Raw genomic sequence first — 21,077 nt, 5'->3', positions numbered from 1 at the left:
TTCGAGTCTAATTCTCTGCTAATAAACCTTATTCTACAGATGCAGTGCCTCATTGTGTAGAGAGATGACTGCATGCTGCAAGGAAAGTGTTCCTGAGGTCTAACTGATAAATCAATTACCTTGGGCTAGCTTGGATTTTATTTTTATTTGCTTAGCAAGCATCATCACTTTTGTTAAAGTTGACCATTGAGCTTCTTGAAGGGCTAGAGATTATTCAGGATCAGCTATGAACAGAACTGTGGAAAGTCACATAGGGTAATCAGCAGATCTGGACCCAAATCCCAGCTCTGCCCATTTCCATCCACATGACCCTGGATAAGTCACTAAGTTCTCTGGGCTTTATTTTTCTCATTTGTTGGGGATAGTAATTGGACTTGTGATCCCACTGATACAGGGAATTCCCAAATAAAGAAACTCCCTCTGCTAGTTCAACTCAGTTTCTTTTTTGCAACTTAGAATCTTAGAGTGTGGTCTACATTGCTGAGATCTTAAGTGACTTAATGGTCAGGAGATGCCAGAGCGCACAGCTAAACCCAGTTCTCCCTGACTCCCAGGCCTTTGTTGTGGTCTTTTAAACACTGCATTATTGAGCCTTGAAGTTGACCCTTAAGGGACAATTGGACTTAAAATGCAGTCTCCACAGTATAGAAATGGGACCAAGTAAAATGATGGACTTTATGGGAAGTATTCTGCACATGGGCATCTTTCTGTGAAGTAATGTGAATGTAGAGATAGCATGAATGTTTTGTCTCACTAGGCCAAAGTTGTGCACGTGCTCCTGGATGGACATCGTATTTCCCCACCATCAGGCTTCCTTGTTCGCAAAGGGCCAGGCCACTGTCACTTTGATTTTGCTCAAGAAATTCTCTTCATGGACTATTTACAGCCCCAGACAGCGACAAGACCATCACGGAGGTAAGCAAGGAGAGAGTAATATTTTTACTGCTCTTATACATCTCAGTGGGAGATTGGGAACCATATTGCTTTACATGTTGCTTTGTGATCAATGACTAAAGGGTTTTAAAAATATATTACCTTTGAACTTTGATGTTTCCTAAAGCTTAGTTGGGCTTTTCTCTTCCCTAGAAATCCTGGGACAGATGGCCCTACTGTATTATTTTGAAAAGCCTTTGGTTTTTCTCAATCTGGAAATCTAAGTTTTGAAATGTTTTATTTCCCCTCCTGCTAGGGAGACAATCCAGAAGATTGACTAGATTTCCATAGCATACAACAGGAGAGTGTATCTTCCTGCATATTTGTGGTTTAGCATTCCTAGTCAAATACTTGAGAACACTTGGCAAATTGATATTCCACTGAGAAGAGAGATGGACATTGCATGAGGCCTTTCAAATGTTTTTGGTCCTTGTTCTTTAGCACATTAAATCAAGACCATTTTAAAAATGGCACATTGATTCATATAACAAGTGTTTACCAAGTACCTGCTACATATAAGACTGTACCCACAATCACACAGGAATATAAAGATGAATAGAGCTCCTGCCCTAACCAAATCTACTGTGCAGGTGAGTTAAGACAAGTGAACATATAAACATAATAAAGTGTAGAAAGTGCTACAAGAGAAGTCTAGGGAAAGGGCTTTAGATCACTAGAGACTCTTCCACCTTAAAATCCTATGATCCTTTGGATGAGTTTAAATATAGACTCTGTTTCTTACTGTATGACCTAAGTCAAATTTTTTTCCTCTCTTTTATCAATTTCCTTACCAGCAAAATGGAGGGGTTCTAATTGGATGATCATCTTTCAACTTTAAATCCTATCTTTGTTCCTTTAAGTTTTGTGGAAGTTGAGAGCAGATAACACTTGTGTTTCACATTATCAAGGAAAATTTCTTAAAGGGGAGAGATGAAGAAAGTGGATTACTCACAGAGGGAAAATATGATCTAAGACTTGGAGGTGGGAAATTCTGGGATGCCTTTGGTGAATGAATAGCCCAGTTTGACTGGAGTATAAGGTTTTATGGAGGAAAACATTGAAAAGTAAGTCCGTAAAGGTAATAGAAAGACTTAAGAGATTAGACTTTATTCTATAGACAATGAGGAGCAAGAAAGTAACAATTTGCTCATTCAAACACCTACTGGTTGAGTACTTACAATAAAATCAACTAAATGAAATCATGGACTATTTCTTTAATGGATTGTTTATGGGTAAAACTCACAGTACGTAAGCCAATAACTGACCTGGAATGGCACATTCAAGCTGGGATAGGACTGAAGGTTTCTCCATATTAAGGTAAGGACCATGTGCTGGACACTTACTGATGAGTTGATGAAAATAGAATTGTAAAATAATGATAGAGGTGGCAGTAGGCAGCTTCAGCTTTGTCCAGATACTGCTTATTCTAATATATCATGATAACAGTTCTTTTTTTGTTTTATGTTTTAGCAGAAATGATTTAAAGAATACAGAACAAGCTAGCATGGACTATGAAGCCCCATTAATGCCATGTGGCTGTATCCTTCTCTACTAAGCTATCACATCAATGAAAATTAAATCAAATTGTGATAGTCATTGTCTTCTTACAGGGTTTCAGAAGTTTATTATTTATTACTAACTTTCCCTAACCCATGCCAAGTCCCAATTTTTAGAGAGGACGAAGGAAAAAGAGAGAGAAGGAAAGAAGGAGAGGTGAGACAGACAAAGACAAAGAGATAGAAAAAGAAGAAAGAAAAGAAATAGTGGGAAAGTTTTGTAAGCATATTGCACTTGTACTTCATACCTGTATGTACATATTCTTTAGATCTGATTCAGGATTCCTACCAGAAACTCAGGTTTATAAAGTTTCCCTATGTAACTAAAATTAAATGCTACATTCATTTCATGCAGTGGAAAGAGTCCTATCCTTGGAAGAGGAGATTGAATTCAAATTCCAGCTCTACTATTTTCTAGTTGTACAACTAAAGGAATGGAACTTAATCCTTCTGTGCCTGAGTTTTCTCATCTGCAAAATGGGGTAAATAATACCTGTTGCTCTTAATATCATAGAACTGTTATGAGGAAAACATTTTATAGAGTTTAAAATTATTACAATTGTTATAATTTCTCCACTCAAATCTTCCATGGCACCAGAGGGCAGGCCCCCAGCTCGAAATCTTCCAGTAGGTATATTTCCAGCCTAGAGGTACGACTGTGCCTCACTTGAGGACCAGTCTAGCCAAAGTCAGAGATGCTTGTTACCAGGAAACTGGCCTCAGATAAGGGGTCTTTTTAGCCACAGTAGTGCATAAAAACTGCTAAGATATAGAGGCGTTCTAGGCTTCATCTGTCCTAGTTTCTTGAGGTATCAAAGAATTATGACTCAGCATGACAGCATGTATTAAACACCTACTTTGTGCATAGCACTGTGCTAGACCTCGGGAATACAAAACTAAAAGCAGAACACTTACTGCCTTCAAGAAGCTTTAATTTTACCAGTAAGAATTATTTACCTTCTTTTAATTTAATTACTTAGAATTCATCTGATTACTTAGTCTTTTAGGGGGAAAAAATCATAATGCCTGAATTTTCATTTCTGACAGTGACTTCCTAAGAGAGACTGGCACACTCCCTGTGCTCTTGTTCCTTTCTGCCTTCATACATCTCATTGGAGCTGGTCAGGAGGGTCCTCTGAAGCAAGGAAGGGTGGGATTAATGAATGGGTCACTGCTAAGAACTTTCCCACCATTTCTATTCAGAATCTCATCCCATCTTTATCTCTAGTCTCTGTCCCTCTTTTGCACTAAGTGAGGAGTAAATAGAAAGTGGTCCCTGTGTCTGTATTTCACAATCCTCAGCTGCGAGGAGGGATTAGCGTTGACAGCATTTGTACTAATAGCACTTTGTCTAGCAGTTATATTGAGTGACTTCTGAAAAGGTCAAAGTGGCATCCATTTAATCTTATTTGATACCAGATAGAAAAGGAGGAACAGTAGCTATTCTCCACTTTACTAGTAAGGAAACTGAATCCGAGAGCTGACCACAGCAATTTTCCAAACCAGGATGGGTGCTTCTGCCTGCAGACACATATCCATCCAGCCTGGCACCTCCAGCACCTGGAAGAGTGTCTGGCACATAGCAGGGGCTTCTTAGGTGCTCCGTTGTTTAGTCTTTGAGGTCAGGTAGCACAGGTATTATTCCCTCTGTTTTACAAATGAAGAAATTAACCCAGCTGGTAAGTGTCAGACTCAGAGAGCTCTAGAGAAGCAGATGCAGGGTGAGTGGGCTGTAGTACGTCATGAACAACAATTTCTGAAGGAAGTTCAGAGTGAAAGATGCAAACAAATAAATGGATGTTAGAGACTGAAAAGGGAGATAGACTGGTTCATCAATAAGAATGAGGGAGGAATATAGCCTGTGTACTCTAAGAAGTCAGAAGTCTGGCAAGTCTTGGCAATATAGATGCACCACCCCCACCAAGTCTTAGGAAACTTCTTGTTAGGACCTGGACAAGTCACTTAGGATGAGAGAATAAGGAGAAATGGCAATGGGAGGCAGCTTAGAAGGAAATAACCATACCAGTTGAATCCGCCTCATTTATTTGCATATCAGTATCCAGGTGAGTGTTAGTCCTGAGGTCTCTTAATTGAAGGATCCAGTGTTCTTTCCTCTGAAGTATTTGAGATGTCTCAGGTCCAAAGAAAATTCCTTTCTTCTTACCAGTCTGTAGTTTTAAATGAATAATGAAACATCCATTTCTTACTGTTTTTACTTTATTCTCCAAAAAATTAAGTTGTTGGTCCTTAATAGCCTGTTGAAGTCATCTTCCAGTTTCAACTTCTCACTAGCTGGGGAGATCCTTATTACATCGGCCTGAATGGACTGGAACTGTATGATGAACATGGAGAAAGAATTCTTTTGACTGAAAACAGTATCCTTTACTGTATGGACTAAGCCGTCCTCCCATATTGAAGGGAGCATCAAAGGTTGGGAGGGAGCAAGTTAGTCACACTGTGTGTCAGTGCCAAGTTCTTTTTAAAAGCTGCTGCCTCGTTGAAGGTGCCTCTGAGATAGGAGACTTGATCCTGTCTATGGTTTTTGAAAATCCCAATGAACTTTTGGACCAGTCAGGTCATGTCTCTGTGGGAAGCCCCCTGATTTGAGCCACCCCCTACCACTGGGCCAGAGATGCGATGGTCACAGGGACACTATGGGATTGGCTACAGTTTCATTGCCCATTGTGGCCCCACCCTAAACTACCCAATTCCTAGCTTCCATCTGGCCACCTCTGCCCCCTACATGGTGATGCTCTTCCTGGAGAGAGGCCCATTTAGAGCCTGAGGCATTCCTCCCACCTTCTCCTACTGTGACTAGGGAAGCAGTTTGAAGTTATCAGAACTGTCAGGCCATTTTTCTGCCTAGGTGATTACTGTCAGTTACCACCCTTCCTTCTTTTTCAGATTCCTCTTCCAAATCTCTCCCCCCCCCAGAAAAAAAAACAACAAAAAACACATCACATTTCTAAATTTATCTTTCTCATTTAATAGTCTTTTTTCTTCCCTCACTTTTAACAGTTCTGAGAAGCTCAGATTTATCAGTCAACCTTTTGACCAGTCTCCTCTACTTTATTCTTCTTAAGACTGGCCTGGCCCACCCCCTGTGCTCTTGTTCCTTTCTGCCTTCATGCACTCTCATTTTCCCTTGAACATCCCTAATTTGGCTGTCACTTCAGCAGCAGCTCTTGCCTGCATGGTACTTTGGCCCCACACTCCCCTGAGTTCTCCCGTCATCTTGATGTAGGTTGGCAGATATAGATTGGAAAATGGTGCACTGAGTACTTCGTTTGGGTTATTACTGCTTAAAGGTTCACCTCAGACATTGCTGCTTTCCCAGACAGTGTGAATACCCTAGAGGGGGTATGTGGAGATGTCCGAACTCCAGACAAGCTCATTGACCAAGTGAATGACACCAGTGATGGCAGACACATGTGGCTGGCCCCAATTCTCCCTGGCTTGGTAGGGTTAACTAACTAATATCATGTGCTATATTATTGTAGCATTCCAATGTGTGGTAGAAAATGTTTTTTATTTTAATTTAGTATATGTCAAAGATAATGGAAAGAGCCCTGGTTTGGGAAATAAGAAAATTTGGATTTTAATTCTGACTTTGACACCAAATGCTCTGTGACCTTAAGCAAATTATTTTATCTCTGTGAGCCTCAGTTTCTCTTTTGATAAAAGGAAGAGATTATTATCCTGTCTCCCTTACAGAGGTATTGTGAGAATCATGATATAATGGGTGTAAAAAGTCCTTTGTAAACTGAAAAGCACTAAAGAAATGTGAGGGGCTCCAAGCTCATTATTGCTGTTATTGACAGCTAAGGTCTCCAGTTGATCTGTCAAGTAAGATTCAGCACTAGTGTTCTCTCATCTATACTTTAGTTTGCAGTGTCTCCAAAGAATGAGTCTCCAAAGCCATCACAGTATCTAGAGGAAAAAGGGTTCCAGTGTTCTCCATACCACTAAACCAGATCTCCTCCTGAGGTTCTCCAAGATGGGGACCAAGGACCATGGATTCAGTGGTCCTACTGAGGTTGTCCAAAGGGCTTGGCCACCCTGCAGTCATTGGTTTCTGAGGATAGCCCTGAGACAGGTCATTCCACACCCTCACTGATGTTTAAAATCCGAGAGTACTAATCTGCCTTTGACTTTTGTTTTTCTAAAGGATTACAAAGGCATGAGATTTTTATAGAATGACAGGATTTAGAGCTGTAAGATCCCTCAAAGAGCATGTAACCCAAGGCCCTTCAGGCCCAAAGAGATGTAGTCTGCCCAAGGACACACATTGCCTACTGGGCACATTTGAATTCATTTCATCTGACTGCAAATATGGAGTTCTTTTCCCTGCTGTAAGATAACCTGACTGAGGCTAGACTCTGAAAGGAAAACACTGCCAGAGTACAAGAGGCAACCAAGGGCCACCTCCCAGGATGACCAGAGAGTTGGGAGCCCCACTTCTTCCCTTCTTTGGGTCTGTTTACTCCTGTCAAATGAGAGGAGACTGGACAATCTACACAGTTCTTTCCAATTCTCAATCCTATGATCCTTCTGATCCCATGGTAGGAATAGAATTCTAAAATTGATTTCCCTCACTCATCTCACCCTACAGTTATATAGGTCTGCTTTTTGTGACACATTCTCTTGTCTGTGTTTAATTTATGATATATGGGGAAAGGGAAGGAAAGCTAAATTGGAGCCATTTAATTAGGAAGACTTTCCCACCTCTCACTCTGGCTGAACACCAAACCACTGGAGTGGGGAAGCCAGGATGGACAGGGCATTACATAGCCTCCCCAGTAAGGAGGGGCATGTGAACACCTGAAAAAACAACTCTTTAGAGAGCTTCTTCAGAATGTTGCTACTGTTTGCTATTGTTGCAACCTGCAAACACAGTTAACAAGGCTGACTATTGGCTTTCAAGAGACTGAAGGCCCAATGTAAACAAGGCTGCATGAAGGGGAGAACCTGGTCTCTTGTTGGAACCCCAGAGCACAGTGGGATTTGCTTTCCTTGGGATTCATCAGGGTGGTGAGTGGAAAGAGTATTAGGTTTATAGTCTGAGGTCCAGGATTTGAATTCTAGCTCAGTACTTTCCTACCTGCAGGATCTTGCTAAGTCCATCAAAGCTTCACTCAGTTGTCTCTTCTTCTGGGAACCCTCTTCCAGAAGATTGTAAGCAATCTCTCTGGGCCTCAGTTTCTTTCTATAAAATGAAAGTAAAACTATGATACTAAAGGTACCTTCCAGCATAAAATCTTGTGATCAAAAGTTCTACCTGCAAAGATTTACTTTCTTCTTTGGCATTATTCCCCTTTCTCACAGAGTATCTCTCCACCCTGAGCCCACCATTGGCTTCCTAATTCTGGATCAGCTCCTTTCTGTTGTCAAACAAATTTGCTTGATTCAAGTCTTTCCTCTGACAGGTGAATCGGGTTTACGTGATCTTTGATCTGCCTACTACCGTATCTATGATCAAATTGTGGAATTATGCAAAAACTCCCCATCGAGGAGTAAAGGAATTTGGAGTAAGTGCTTATGATTCTGGTTGTTTATTGCTCCTTGGCAAGTATATGACTTGTTTAATTCAATTGCAACTGTGAAAACAAATATCTGGTCTCCCAGGATACAAATACCACTGTGAATTTAAGACTTAACATGGAGAACAAATCGTCTCTTGGGACACGGGCCCCTAGTGTCAAACTTGGAGCTGTGCCCTTGCCCTTCTGAGTATGTCATGCTGTCATGCTGCCCCTGTGCATCTGCGGTACTGGTAAAATATCAGAAAGTCACGGTTATGTTTTTGAAAGATGTAATTAGAATCATGGCCTGGTTTCAAGTCTCAGCACTGTTAACTCCCCAACCTCATCCCCTGCCGTTGAATTCTGTATTCTGCTCCTTTGAATTCATGTCATCTCTTTGGAGGTGGTCTTTATTCACGGTCTGGAGAAACATTTCCCTTTAAGGGTTTCATCTTTTAAACACCGTCTCACTCAGATCTCTTTATCTTTCTCTTTGTGATTGGAGATTAAAAAGGTATCTCCAGTGGGTTGGAGAGGCTGCCCCCATCTCTTTTCCTCTACATCCATGTCACTGTCCTGCTTGAGAACCTTCAGTAGTTTCCTCTAAGAGAAAGGACAAATTCTTCTATTAAACATTTCCAGCCCTTCACAGTCTGGATGCAGCCTGGCTTTCAAGACTTTCATGTTGCTCCCCCACAAGCAATCTATATTCCAGCCAAATTGGTCTATTTTCTGTTCACCATACAAAGCATGGCATCTCTTACCTCTGTGACTGTACAAACTGCCCCATCCACCATGCCCAGAACATGCCTCTTCTTAACTCTGCCAGTCAGACTCCCTACCTCTCTTCAGAGCTTTCCAAATCCCTGTCCCTTCCTCTCACCCACATCCCCTCCCCCACCATTATTGTGTTTACTTTTTTATATAGTTTACATTGTTTGACTCTCCATGTTGTTCCCCTTCTCATCCTGTCTAACACACTGCTTAGCTAATGAATACCTAATGAATGCTTATTGAACTGAATTTTACACACTGGCTTTGTGATCACAAGCTTGCTGAGTTTCAGTTTCCTCTTCTATAACATGTTATAGTGATCCTTGCTCCATTTCATGGCCTAATGGGAAGTGGCACTAGGCTTGGTGTCAGGAGATCCCAGGCTTGATTTCCAGCTCCACTACTTACTCCTGTTCTGCCTTGGACAAGTCACTTCACTCCTTGAAGCCTAAGCCTCATTTACAAAATGAGAAGTTTGTAGAAGGACAAGGAGGCCAGTTGGGCTAGAGAATGGAATGTATGAAGGAAAAGTAAGATAAAACTAAATCTGGAAAAGCAGGCTCAAGCCAGAATAAAAAAAAAAGGATTTTAATGCTGGGATGAAGAGTTTGATTTTTATCCACAAGTAATATGAAACTACAAAAGATTTTTGAGCAGGGAAGTGGCATTGGTGATCAGACCTTTGCTGGCCCTAAAGCCTGTGCTTTTATGTCCCACCTAGCCAAGATAGTGTCTATGGAGAGAAGAGTGTGTCCTTTTGCCCAGGACTGGCTACCCATTTCCAACTAGAATGGAGTCCTTAGAAGAGACTAATGCCACCCAGGTGCTCTGGTCAAATGGGTTACATCCTTTGCCATAAAAACCTACCCCCTGGTTACCACCCACTAATTCAAGACAGTCCAAGGGAGTCACTCCTTTTAACAACTTAGTCACATAACTTAGAATTGGACGTACTAGCCCCCATCTAGGGTCATCCTTCTCCAGAATCTTGACAAGATGGTGATTACTACTTCCCAAGACAGCTTGTTCCATTGTGAGACAGTATCTTCATAATTATATTGAGCTACAGTTGGTTTCCCTATAACAGTTTCTTATTGGGGGCAGCTAGGTGGTGCAGTGGATAGAGCACCAACCCTTGAGTTCAAATCCGGCCTCAGACACTTAATAATTACCTAGCTGTGTGGCCTTGGGCAAGTCACTTAACCCCATTGCCTTGCAAAACCCTAAAAAACAAAAAGCAAAAAACAAACGAAAAACACCCAGTCCTTATTGGTCTAAGTTTTACCTTGTGGAGCCAGTCAAAACAAATCTCTTCCTCTTTCTCCAGGTGGTAGATTTTCAGATGGCCTTTCATGACAGTTATCTCAATCATTCCTCTTACGCCACAATTTCTAGATTCAAATCAAGTGATCACTTTGGCTAAGATAGCATTAGCCCATGTAAAGAGGAACTGTGGGTATAAACCAAAGGTCTTTCTAGTCTCATCCTTTTAATCATTTATCACTGTTTCCATTATCATTGTCTTTTTGCTTCTTCTTTTTCTAGCTTCTTGTTGATGACTTGTTAGTGTACAATGGAATCCTGGACATGGTCAGCCATGTGGTACATGGCATCCTGCCTACCTGTGATCCTATAGTCCCCTACCACACCATTCTCTTTACAGAAGATGAGGAGATCTGCCACCGAGAGAAATACACCATAATCAGGTTGGTGAGCAAGATCAATCTCATTTGTTGGCAGTCTTTTCTGGGGCAGGCCTCAGTAGGCTGGACAGTGATTCTCAAAGAGGATTGATGTGGCTGAGTCTTAGCCCAGAAGACTGATTGAATCTCTCCATTTTCTTACTTCTGCAGCAATCACGTTGAGGATCAGGATGTCCGGATGATGAATGAAAACCAAATTGTTACCAACTCCAAGAAGAAACAGACGACTGCTGACCCAGGTCAGTTTAATCTCTGGCAGAGAGTCTCCCATCTCTTACTCGGTGTTGCCAAAATTGAGAGCAAGACCAAGCTCCTCACAGACAGCCTCCAGTTTCCTTCTCAATTCAAAGGCAATAGCCAACTTGCAACTATGGATATGATTGGCTGACATAGGCTTTAGAAAGGAACCTTTTCAGAGTGACTTAGCGCTAAAGCATATGGCAAAGCCCAGACTAACCAGTAAGTTTAGGGAATGGGATGTCCTGCTTAATTATATTTTTTACATAACCCAGGCTTAACCAGAAAACTTTTTTGTGTCAGTGTTTATTATTGAAAATCTTTCTGAAACATATATTTCCCAGTCTTTGTGAAGGCCAAATGGTAGATACAATTAAATCCTTATTTTAATGGCTGTTATTCTTAAATTGGCTTCGTGAATAAAACACTGGACTAAAGTCAAAAGGACTTGGGTTCAGATCTACTAGCTTTGTTATGCTGGGTAGCTCACTTAATGGCTCTGTATGTTTCATCATCTGTAAAATGAGGGGGTTGGACTCAGAGTGTCCTTAAAGAATCTACTAACTTTGCTGTGACAGAATGAATAATCATCATATCTGAGGGCTTTAAAGGTAAGGCTGAGAGGGTACCTGCCTAGGAGATTGGAGCAAGGATTCCTATTAAGATAGAGGTTCAGCTAAAGAGCCCTTTGTGGTCCTTCCCAACTCTGAGATTTTACAATGAGAACTAGCATTTATCTAACTTAGAGACTTTGAGAATCAGAAAGAATCTTAAATGGCATTGAGGGTAAACTTTGCATTTTACAAATGGGGAAACTTCTCCATCTTGGATACTTTCCAATTTATCATGGAACTCACCTGCATTTTAAAAATTTGGCCCTCACAAAACTCAGGAAAAGGAGGCATAGTGAAGAGAACAAAGGACTGGAAGTTCAATGAATTGGATTGTAGCCTCTGTTTCAAGTGGGTGACTTTGAGTCAGTCATATACCTCTGAAGTCTTAAATCTTTCCATCTATACAATGGAACTTTGTTAGATTAGAATGACATTTGAGGTCTCTTCTAGTTCCAGAATTCCATGTTATACCTTGTATTTTTCCATGGCAGAACAATGCCCTTACCATTAACAGTATTCCATCAATTCCTTTCTGTCTTGGTAGACTGGATGGTACATGCCTGGGTCCTAGGTTCAATGACATTATCCTTTCACTAAATTGTCCTTTCCTTACATGTACCTATTTATAGGTATATGTAAATAGCAGAGGGCAAAGGACAGAGATTCCTGATCTATGGCTATTGGTGAGATCTCCTGCTAAGATAACTATTAATGGTGACTGCTCTTTGATACCAAACATTCAGCTGACTCTAAATCCATCTAACTCTAGAATCTAACCCAGATCTTTTGGTACTTTCCCTAAGAATTCCATTAAGTATTTTACCAAATGCTTTATCAAAATCTAGTTAAATTATATATTTACACTATATCCCTGATCTACCAGTTTAATAACTCCATCACAAAAAAAAAGAAATAAGTGAGTTATCACAATGTATCCTTGAAACCACTTTATATTTTTTGTAATTTTTGTGGCCCTCTAGATTTTTTTCCCCTAGATTCTGTTTAAGGATCCATTCTAAAAGGTTTCTAGGAATTGAAGTCAGTTTTACTGGCCTTTAGTTTGCAGGCTCTATTCTCCTTTCATTTTTTGCAGGCTAGCATTTATTTGCCTTTCTCCATTTTCTCCTATGATTCTTGTCCCATTTCCCATGATCTTTTATGCATCACTGACTGGCTCTAGAGTCTGACATTCTTTAAGTATCTGATGATGTACTTGATGTGAGCAAGGTGATGCAAATTTACCAAGGGCAGTTTAGATACCTATCGTTTTCCTCACCCATGTTAGGTATCAGCACCAGATTTTTTCTTTCATTTTCAGTTCAAAAATCACTTTCCTTGACAGAGGAAAAATCAACAGGCAAAAGAATCATCATTTTGTCCTTTCCAAACAATGGTCCTAGTCCTTCTTTGATTCTCTTCTTCCTCCTGGTATAGGTTAAGATACACACACACACACACACACACACACACACACTGTCTCTCTATCTATCTATCTGTCTCTCTATCTATCTGTCTATCTATCTGTCTATCTATCTATCTATCTATCTATCTATCTATCTATCTATCTATCTATCTATCTCTATCTCTCTTTATTGTCTTTGGCTTTCCTTACCAGCCTCTGCTACACTTTTGACCTGGATTTTAATAGACCTGTGCTACACACTTCTAGTAATTCTTTGCTTCTGTCGTCTGTTGGATGAGTTCCTTTTGTATCCACATTATTCTTGTCAGATAACCTTTTCTTCCCTTTTTTCAGAAATATTTTAGAGTTTCCCATTCCTCCTATAATCTCTTGGAGAATTTTAGGCTTTGGGATCCTATCCTTTTTTCCCTGATACCTTTGAAATCAACTTTCCCCAAATTCAAGGTCCATGTTAGATGATAACCCAGTTTTGCTCTCCTCTATCACAAACTCTAGGAGGGAGTGGTCACTTCTTTTCAAAGTGCCCATAATTTCTATCTACCCTCCGCAATCAATTTCCATGTGTTGGTGAGAATCAGTTCCAGAAACTTATTTTTTTTAACTTTTGATTCTACCCCTTCTTGAATGATAAAACAGATTCAACTGTTAGCTACTTTAGTTTTGACAGATAGCCTGTAAGTGATTATTAAAGGGCCATCATATCCCACATGCTTAAATTCCACATTTGAAATCTCTTTCCTTCTTCTTCCCAGAAGTATGGCCATGTACCCTCCTAAAGATCAAACTGCTTCTGTTTCTGCTTCTGTTTCTACTTCAGTCTCTTCACCAAAATGCTTGTTTTCCTTGGGTTCCCCTTTCCCCATTTCACTCTTGATTCCTGGATTTTCTTCACATGACTTTACCTCTGGAATATACAATGATCCTTTATTGCACTTTCTAGCTGACTCATTTCCCTTGAATAAGGTTTACCAGTTTAAATTGCCATTTCCCAGGCAAGAATTTCATCCTTCCTATGTGTTATGACACTCATGAGATCAAATTGTTGCCTCAGTTCCTCTTGCTCATTGTCTAAATTTTGGGCATTTTCATGTTAGTGTTTGAAGTCACACGTTTTGCTGTTCTCTCCTTTCTTGGATTTTGTTCCTTTTGAACTTCAGGTTTTCTCAAGTGTGACTTTTATTTCATTATTGCTCCCTAATGATGTTCTACCATTCTTTATATTTTATTTTATTTTTTAGTTTTTTACAAGGCAAATGGGGTTAAGTTGCTTGCCCAAGGTCACACAGCTAGGTAATTATTAAGTGTCTGAGACTGGATTTGAACCTAGGTACTCCTGACTCCAAGGCCCATGCTTTATCCACTATGTCACCTGGCTGCCCCCATTCTTCATATTTTAAAGCCCTTTTGATTAGATTTGCAAGAAAACAAGCTTTCTTCCTAGTCATTGTTAGACATCTTCCATCTTTATCCAAGATTCTGTCATTACTGTCTTTCCGAATCCCATTCTCAGAAACCCTCCTTAGCTAGTTTCTCTTCTGAATCTCTTGCTTTCAGTAGGAAGGACCCTTTCTAAATTTCTATTGACAATATACTTTGTACCTATGGGAATCACAAAATAAGTGGGGAATAGTCATCTGTTTTAATAGTTCTTAAGAAGTTCTCTGTATAAATAAGTATAAATATGTATGTATATCTGTGTACATTTCTTAATACAGGCCTGAGGAATATCACCAACAGGTGATATTGACAGGTCAACAAATACATGTCTCAGTATTCCTGAGCAGGAAGTCACTTCATATTGACATTCTGCTGCTTCCTAGGACCTTGGTTGACTAATCATTTTCACCCAAAAGTTTCCTTTTTATCATCACTTGTGGATGAGCAGCTGCATTTTTATCAACAGAATCATTCTATCAACCTCCGAAGGGCTTCACATTGTGTGAATTTTTCCCACTTTTGTTTCTTTTCCTTCCACTCACCCCCTTCTTGAAGTCCTGTTGTTGTCTTGTTTTAAGGACTCTTCCTTGACCCTGATAACCTGGAATTTGAGGAGACATTGATGTTTTTTAACACCTTAACAGCCACATCTGACCTCCTTTCCTTTCTCTAAATAATTCTATATTATGTATGAAACTGGACCAAATTTATAAGAATTAGTACTAATCATTTGCCAATTGATAGTCAAAGGATATGAACAGTCACTTTTCTGAAGAACTATTAGTTAGAGAAATGTAAATTAAAACAACTCTGAAGGACCATCTTATATCTATCAGATGTAACATGACAGAAAAGGAAAATGACAAATGTGGGGTGGCATGTGGAAAATTTGGGACATGAATGCTCTTTTGGTGGAGTTGTGAACTGGTCCAACCATTCTGGAGAATACTTTGGAACCATGCCCAAAGGGTTATAAAATTGTTCATAACCTTTGACCCAGCGATCTTATTTCTAAGTCTATATCAAACAAAAGGAAACAAACAAAAAGGAAAAGGATTTGTATGTACAAAAATATTTATAGCAGCTGGTTTTATGGTGGCAAAGAACTGGAAATCCCCATTACCTGGGGAATGACTGAACAAGTTGCAGTTTATAACAGCGATGGAAAACTATGCTATAAGAAATGATGAGCAGGATAGTTTCCGAAAAACCTGAGAAGATCTATATAAATTGATACAGAATGAAATGAGCAGAACCAGAAGAACATTGTTGTAATGATGATCAGATATGAAAGACTTAATTACTCTGATCAATATAATGATCCAAGACAGTTCTCAAGAACTCTTGATAAAAAAAAAAAAATGCTATCCATCTCCAAAGAGAAGTAATAAACTCTGAGTGTAGGTTGAAGCATTTCTCTATTTTTCTTGTTTTTGCTTGTTTTGACAGGGGCAACTACATATTTATACCCTACATCACATCCTTTCTCTTTTCTCAACAAACTCTTATTTGTTTCACCAAATTACTTTTCTTTCCAATTTATTTTACTAAATTATTTTACTAATCTTTTTTTAATTTGCCTTGCCTAGCCAACTTCCTTCTCCTTACACCTCAGTCCTGCATTTTGTTCCTTCAAACTCAGTCCTCTGTCATACTGAGTCCTTCTCCCCCTTCAGATTATCCTCAGCCTTTCCCAATTTCTCATCAAAGACTTTCTCACCTTTGAAAGTAGAGATCTACAAGACACCTTCACAGTCATCTACCTCCTTATTCAACTCTCTTTACCCACAAAATCAGAATTAAGAAAGTCAGTGACTTGAATGAATCACCCAACCTTCCTTTGAAGACTTCCAGTACATAGAAACTCATCACTTCCTAAGGAATTTCATGCTACTTTGGACAGTTTCTAATCAAAAGAAAGTTTTTCTTTAAATCAAATCAAAATCCATTTTCTTGTACTACTTACCCTAGTTTTACCCAATGCCAAATCAATACTAATTTTTCTGCTACAAGACAGCTCTGCAGACATTTGAAGACAGCCATTGTGTCTATTCCACATCTTCTCTCTTCTAGTCTACACTTTCCCAGTTCCTCCAATTGATCCTCTTATGACATGGTCTACTGTCTGTCCCCTTATCCTGGAGAATTTTGTGTTGTCCACTCTGTTTATCCAAATATGGTGCCCAGAACTCACAGATAGTCTGAGATAAGATCTGTCCTTGGCAGAACACAAGTGGAACCCTACCTCCCTAATTCTTGGCACCCTACTCCGTTGATGCAGCTGAATACCACAAACAGAAAGCCCATTGTGGTATAGTGGATAGAGTTGACCTTGAGCTCAAGAAGACAAGAATTCAAGTCCTGCCTCTGATAGTGTTGACTGTGATCCTGGGCAAGTCATTTAATCTCTCAGTCATCCAGGCAACTCTATAAGACACTGAATTAAAGAAAAGATGCTCATCTATACTAGTAGGGAGAGTTTCCTCACAGGCAATTCCCTGTATCAGTGAAATAACAGTTGCACTCAAAAAACTCACCCTCACTTTCATTAGCCTTCTTGACTGCCCCAGTACACTCTACCACTATTGAGTTTGCTGTCTTCTAAAACCATGGTCTCTTTCCCATAAAGTGCTATCTCATTCTAGTCGCAACTCCCCCAGCATGTATGTGACCCCAGAAGCTAGGGGCACTGGCTTGAAGGGTTGAAGGGACAGAGGAGTGAAGACAAGAGGCCAATAGGAAGGGCATCAGAAAGACCTGAGACAGATGACTCATCAGCAGCTGCCTTCACCTTCTGTTTACTTCAACTATAGGTCCTTGAGATTATGCAAAATTTAACCCTGTGTTTCCAGTTCCTGATCTTGGACTGAAGATTTCTTAGGCCAAGTTCTGTGCCTCTTCACCTTTGCCCTCTTACCTGATTTTACCCAGCCATAGTTTTTAACGTATTATGATTTAATCCTTGAGATGGTTTGGAAACATTTACAGTGTCTAAGGCACTTCTATAAAAAAGAACTAAGCAGTGTTATCTTTCTGTTGGTCTTTGTTTTGGTCTCTTTGTCTCTCTCTTTCCACTCCCTCTTCTCTCTATCTTTTTCCTGTCTTTCTTTTCGCCACCCCATGTCTTTGTCTTTTTCTTTCTCTTTTCAATGTTGCCATTGCTCTTTCCCTTCTTCTCTTTCCCCTTCTTTCTCTCTTTCCATCTCTCTCTCTCTCTCTCTCTCTCTCTCTCTCTCTCTCTCTCTCTCTCTCTCTCTCACACACACACACACACACACACACGCACATGCACACACCTACAACCAGATTTTTGGTAATCCAATTCATTAGAATTTGAAATTACATATTAAAAGAATAGAGCTAGAAAAGATCATAAATATTACTTAATCTTGCTGCCTTAATTCACAGATTAGGTAACCAAGGCACAGAGAGAGGAAGTTGCAGAGCATGTTCACAGCAGAGGTGAAACTTGAGCCACTGTTTCTCAACTCCCCATCCAGTGCTCATTCCATCTCACCCTGCCTTGTCCTCTTTTCTGCAGCTCATTCAATTCTTATCAAAATGGGAGTGGGAGAGATGGGAAAACATAGGTTCTAGGACTTCCAGATCCACAGAGAATTAATCATGGGCCAGTCAGGATTCCTGCAGTCCTTTCTCACCCTGCTGACTGCAAAACTGAGACCCATTTTGTTCAGTTAATTTTGATGAATTGTAACTCCATGTGTTGTGGTCTCTCCACAGCTTTACGCCCCAAGACCTGCATAAGTGAGAATGAAACGGTGAGGAGGAGAAGGTACTGACAGACTGAGGAGTGAAAACTGTGGTCTAGCCACCTCTTTGCTTTGACACCCCAGGACTCCCCCCAGCAGAGATCCTTCCACTCACAGGCCAGGAGAAGGTTTATTGATGGATGTGAAATTCAGGGCAAGAGCTGTCCTCCCTTTGCATTTAGGTCTGGTACTTTGCCAGCTGGAAATCCAGGAGAAATGTGAACTGAGTTCCAGTTATCACCAATCAAGACAGAGCTGAGAAAATAGCCAGCATGGATTGGAGTCTGTGTGGGGATGGGGAGAAGAAATTCAGAGGTTAAACTGCTTGGAAAAAAATACAGGCATTGCTGTATACAAACCTACAGGACAAAGGGCCATTTGAACTGAATTTTTCTAATGAATTTTGGGGGGTTTTTTGTTTTGTTTCACTTGCCATTCTCCCGAGTTCCTCTCCTGCTCTCTCTGAGCCTTCTCCTGGGTACCTTGTCAGGCTCAGGCAGCTGCAGTAAAAGCCAGTTTAAAGTCTGTAATGGGAAATTGGCCTACAGGGAAAAGAGCCTGGTAGATAAAAGAAAGAACCAATATGAACAAGAGAGCATCTCCTCCACCCCAGCATGGGGTCCAGCCCTCAGAGTGTGAACTCAGCAGTTACAGGAAAGAGGCTGGGGCTACAGCCAAGGGCCAACTCACTGTGGTAGAGAGGGTCTTGCTGTTTATGCTCAGTCTTTGAGTGGGGAGGGGCTTGAGCATTGGCAAAGGAAGCTGTCCCCTCCCTACTGTTCCTCCTAGGACCAGTATGGGGGACCTTCTGGGAACAGATAGTGGACATGACCATTATTATTAAACTTAACTCCTCCACATTCATTATTTGGTGAGACGGTTTGGGGACAGAATAGAACATCTCATGCTTATACCCTTGGAAATTTTCACATAGAATACCTGTTTCATACAAATCCTCATCATTGCATCATTCCCCCCCAAATTCTTGGCAGAAAGATGTCCCTGGGATAGCTGCTAAAATTGAGAAACATCTCCAGACTTTCTATGTGCACACATGTGTCTGTGCACGAGTGAGCACACAGAAACATGCACACAACATACAACATATACACACACACAGACAAACAGTTCTTCAGTCTTAACTATCTCTTAACTCTCCAGGCCAGGATGAAACACAAAAAAGGAAAATGTATATTGTTAGATAATATATAGAAAGGGAAATTCTGCCCTTTTCATTGAAGCAGTGTAGAGTCAAATGGAAGAGATCCTAGAGGCTGCCTTGGTCCCCATATCTCTCTGAACCTTGGCCTAGTGAATATAGAGGTAAAGAGAGGACTAGAGGCCACATTTGCCTCCCAGGGCCTGGTGCAGTTTCTTGGTTGGTGTATGTCCAGAAAGAGGATGCCACCTTGGCCCATCACTGCAGAGGTTCTCCCTGAACCTGAAGTCCAGTAGATTGAAACAAAAGCAAAATTCTTCACCTCAGAGACCCAAAATCCTTATATCCCTGGAGAGGTAGGTAGACTGAGATCTGGGGTAGGATAGAGCACCTTGAAGTCAGATTCAGTGGTGCTCGCCAGGCAAATGTTTGCTTTTAACACTTCCCTCTAGAAGTGGGATGTTGCCATTTCATTTACTGCTGCCTCAGGCCCCTGCCCTTTGACCTGCAAAGGACTCACCCCAGAGATATTCCCCTTCAAGCTCCCTGAAGGATGAGACCATTTAGACTTGGATTATCAGTTCCTTCGAGTTTAATGGGCCAGCTGCTGTTTTCACTAGCCCCAAGTTACCAGCACATTCCTTTCTACCCTCTTCCCCTTTATCTCCCCACAGTGGGGAACAAGTGAGCTCCAACCCCTCTGCCATGAGCTGCTCAAAAACATCTACTTCTATCTATACACCAAGTTCTTATCAGGGAACTAATTGGTTTCCCAGTGGTGGGTAATTTCTTGTTCCAAATATTAATCTGTTGTTTTTCTGGCACCCAGCCCAGAGACAGCCCATGTACTGTAAGTATGTTACTATGCAACAGAAAACCTGAACAAATATTTTACAAGATTTACAGATTAAACGTAAGCAGCTATGCAAATGTGCTCTCCATTTGTAACTTGTGGATAATATCTTAAGATTGGGATTTGCCCCCCCTAACTAAAATTTATCATTCATTCAGCTTTTAAAAAGCCCAGCTTTTCTGCTTTTGACAAATGCTCCAAGTGTGTGGGATAGTAGAACTGTCCTCTATATCCAAGCTCTTACAAGAGGGAGAAGTAGAAAGAAGGTCAGATGTAGCTTTTAGGTTAGCAATACAAAACCTTGAGAGAATTTATAGGGATCTGACAAAACTACAGAAAAAAACACATTACCAGCCTAGCACCTAAGCTATTTGTTTGAGTCAGATTTTTGTCTGTATGAGTACACACACACACACACACACACACACACACACACAGACATCACAAACACACACAGTATCTCTGCTGATATTACTCTAGCTGTATAGACCATACAGGGCTAGAAAAGGATTGTACAGACATTCATCTTCAAAGAGATTTATATTATTTTTTTCCCAAAGTCAATAAAATATGTTCTAAAAATGTTGTCTTATTTGGGAGGAGGGGGTGGTGATGATGGTGGTCAAGGGCTCAACTAAAGATATTAATTAATTGCCAATTAAAAGGCAATCTTCCCATTCTCAACTAATGGGGAATGAGAGGGAGAAAAAGAGAGGGAAGAAGAGAATAAGATGGAGAAGAAAAAAGGAGTAAATAAAATAATTCACTGAGGTTTGTCTGGTTCCCCTTGTCATTTTCAGCTTTTATCCACAAGACTCCCCTCAAAGGGAGAGCAAGAGGCTGACCTGTGGCAGGTATCTGGCTGAACTCAGCCTTCTGACAATGAGAGAAGGCAGCAGCTGTAGCTTAGGACCCACCTGTCTGACTTCTTCCAGGGATGCCTCCTCCTGCATCCTAGAAACATGGCTCTCCATCACATTCAACTTGTCACCAAAGATGAGACTTGGGCTCAGACATATTTTTAAAGAGCCCACAAGACTGCTTATAACCACACCACCCCATTAATACATCTCTCTAGGGTGTGCCACACCAACAT

The 21,077-nt window shown here is 40.6% G+C and overlaps 1 protein-coding gene across 5 annotated transcripts in view; it reads left to right on the top strand.

Moving 5' to 3' along the window:
- KATNIP (katanin interacting protein) overlaps positions 1–20,747 on the top strand; it is a 246,741-nt gene extending 225,994 nt beyond the window's left edge. For 4 of the 5 annotated variants that reach the window (XM_074197385.1, XM_074197382.1, XM_074197380.1 and 1 more), the window contains 8 exons: positions 758–915; positions 2,404–2,471; positions 4,754–4,864; positions 5,809–5,948; positions 7,916–8,017; positions 10,331–10,491; positions 10,639–10,727; positions 17,941–20,747. In XM_074197385.1, the coding sequence (XP_074053486.1) occupies positions 758–915; positions 2,404–2,471; positions 4,754–4,864; positions 5,809–5,948; positions 7,916–8,017; positions 10,331–10,491; positions 10,639–10,727; positions 17,941–17,999 (888 nt within the window). In that variant the 3' untranslated portion in view covers positions 18,000–20,747. The remainder of the gene's footprint in view (positions 1–757; positions 916–2,403; positions 2,472–4,753; positions 4,865–5,808; positions 5,949–7,915; positions 8,018–10,330; positions 10,492–10,638; positions 10,728–17,940) is intronic. The other variant, XM_074197384.1, reaches the window with a different exon arrangement.
- Positions 20,748–21,077: the final 330 nt, after the last annotated feature.

The sequence above is a fragment of the Macrotis lagotis genome, chromosome 8 (assembly GCF_037893015.1).
Source record: "Macrotis lagotis isolate mMagLag1 chromosome 8, bilby.v1.9.chrom.fasta, whole genome shotgun sequence".
NCBI lineage: Eukaryota > Metazoa > Chordata > Mammalia > Peramelemorphia > Peramelidae > Macrotis > Macrotis lagotis.
Note: the sequence above shows the minus strand (reverse complement) of the source record. Positions and strands in the feature narration are given on the sequence as shown.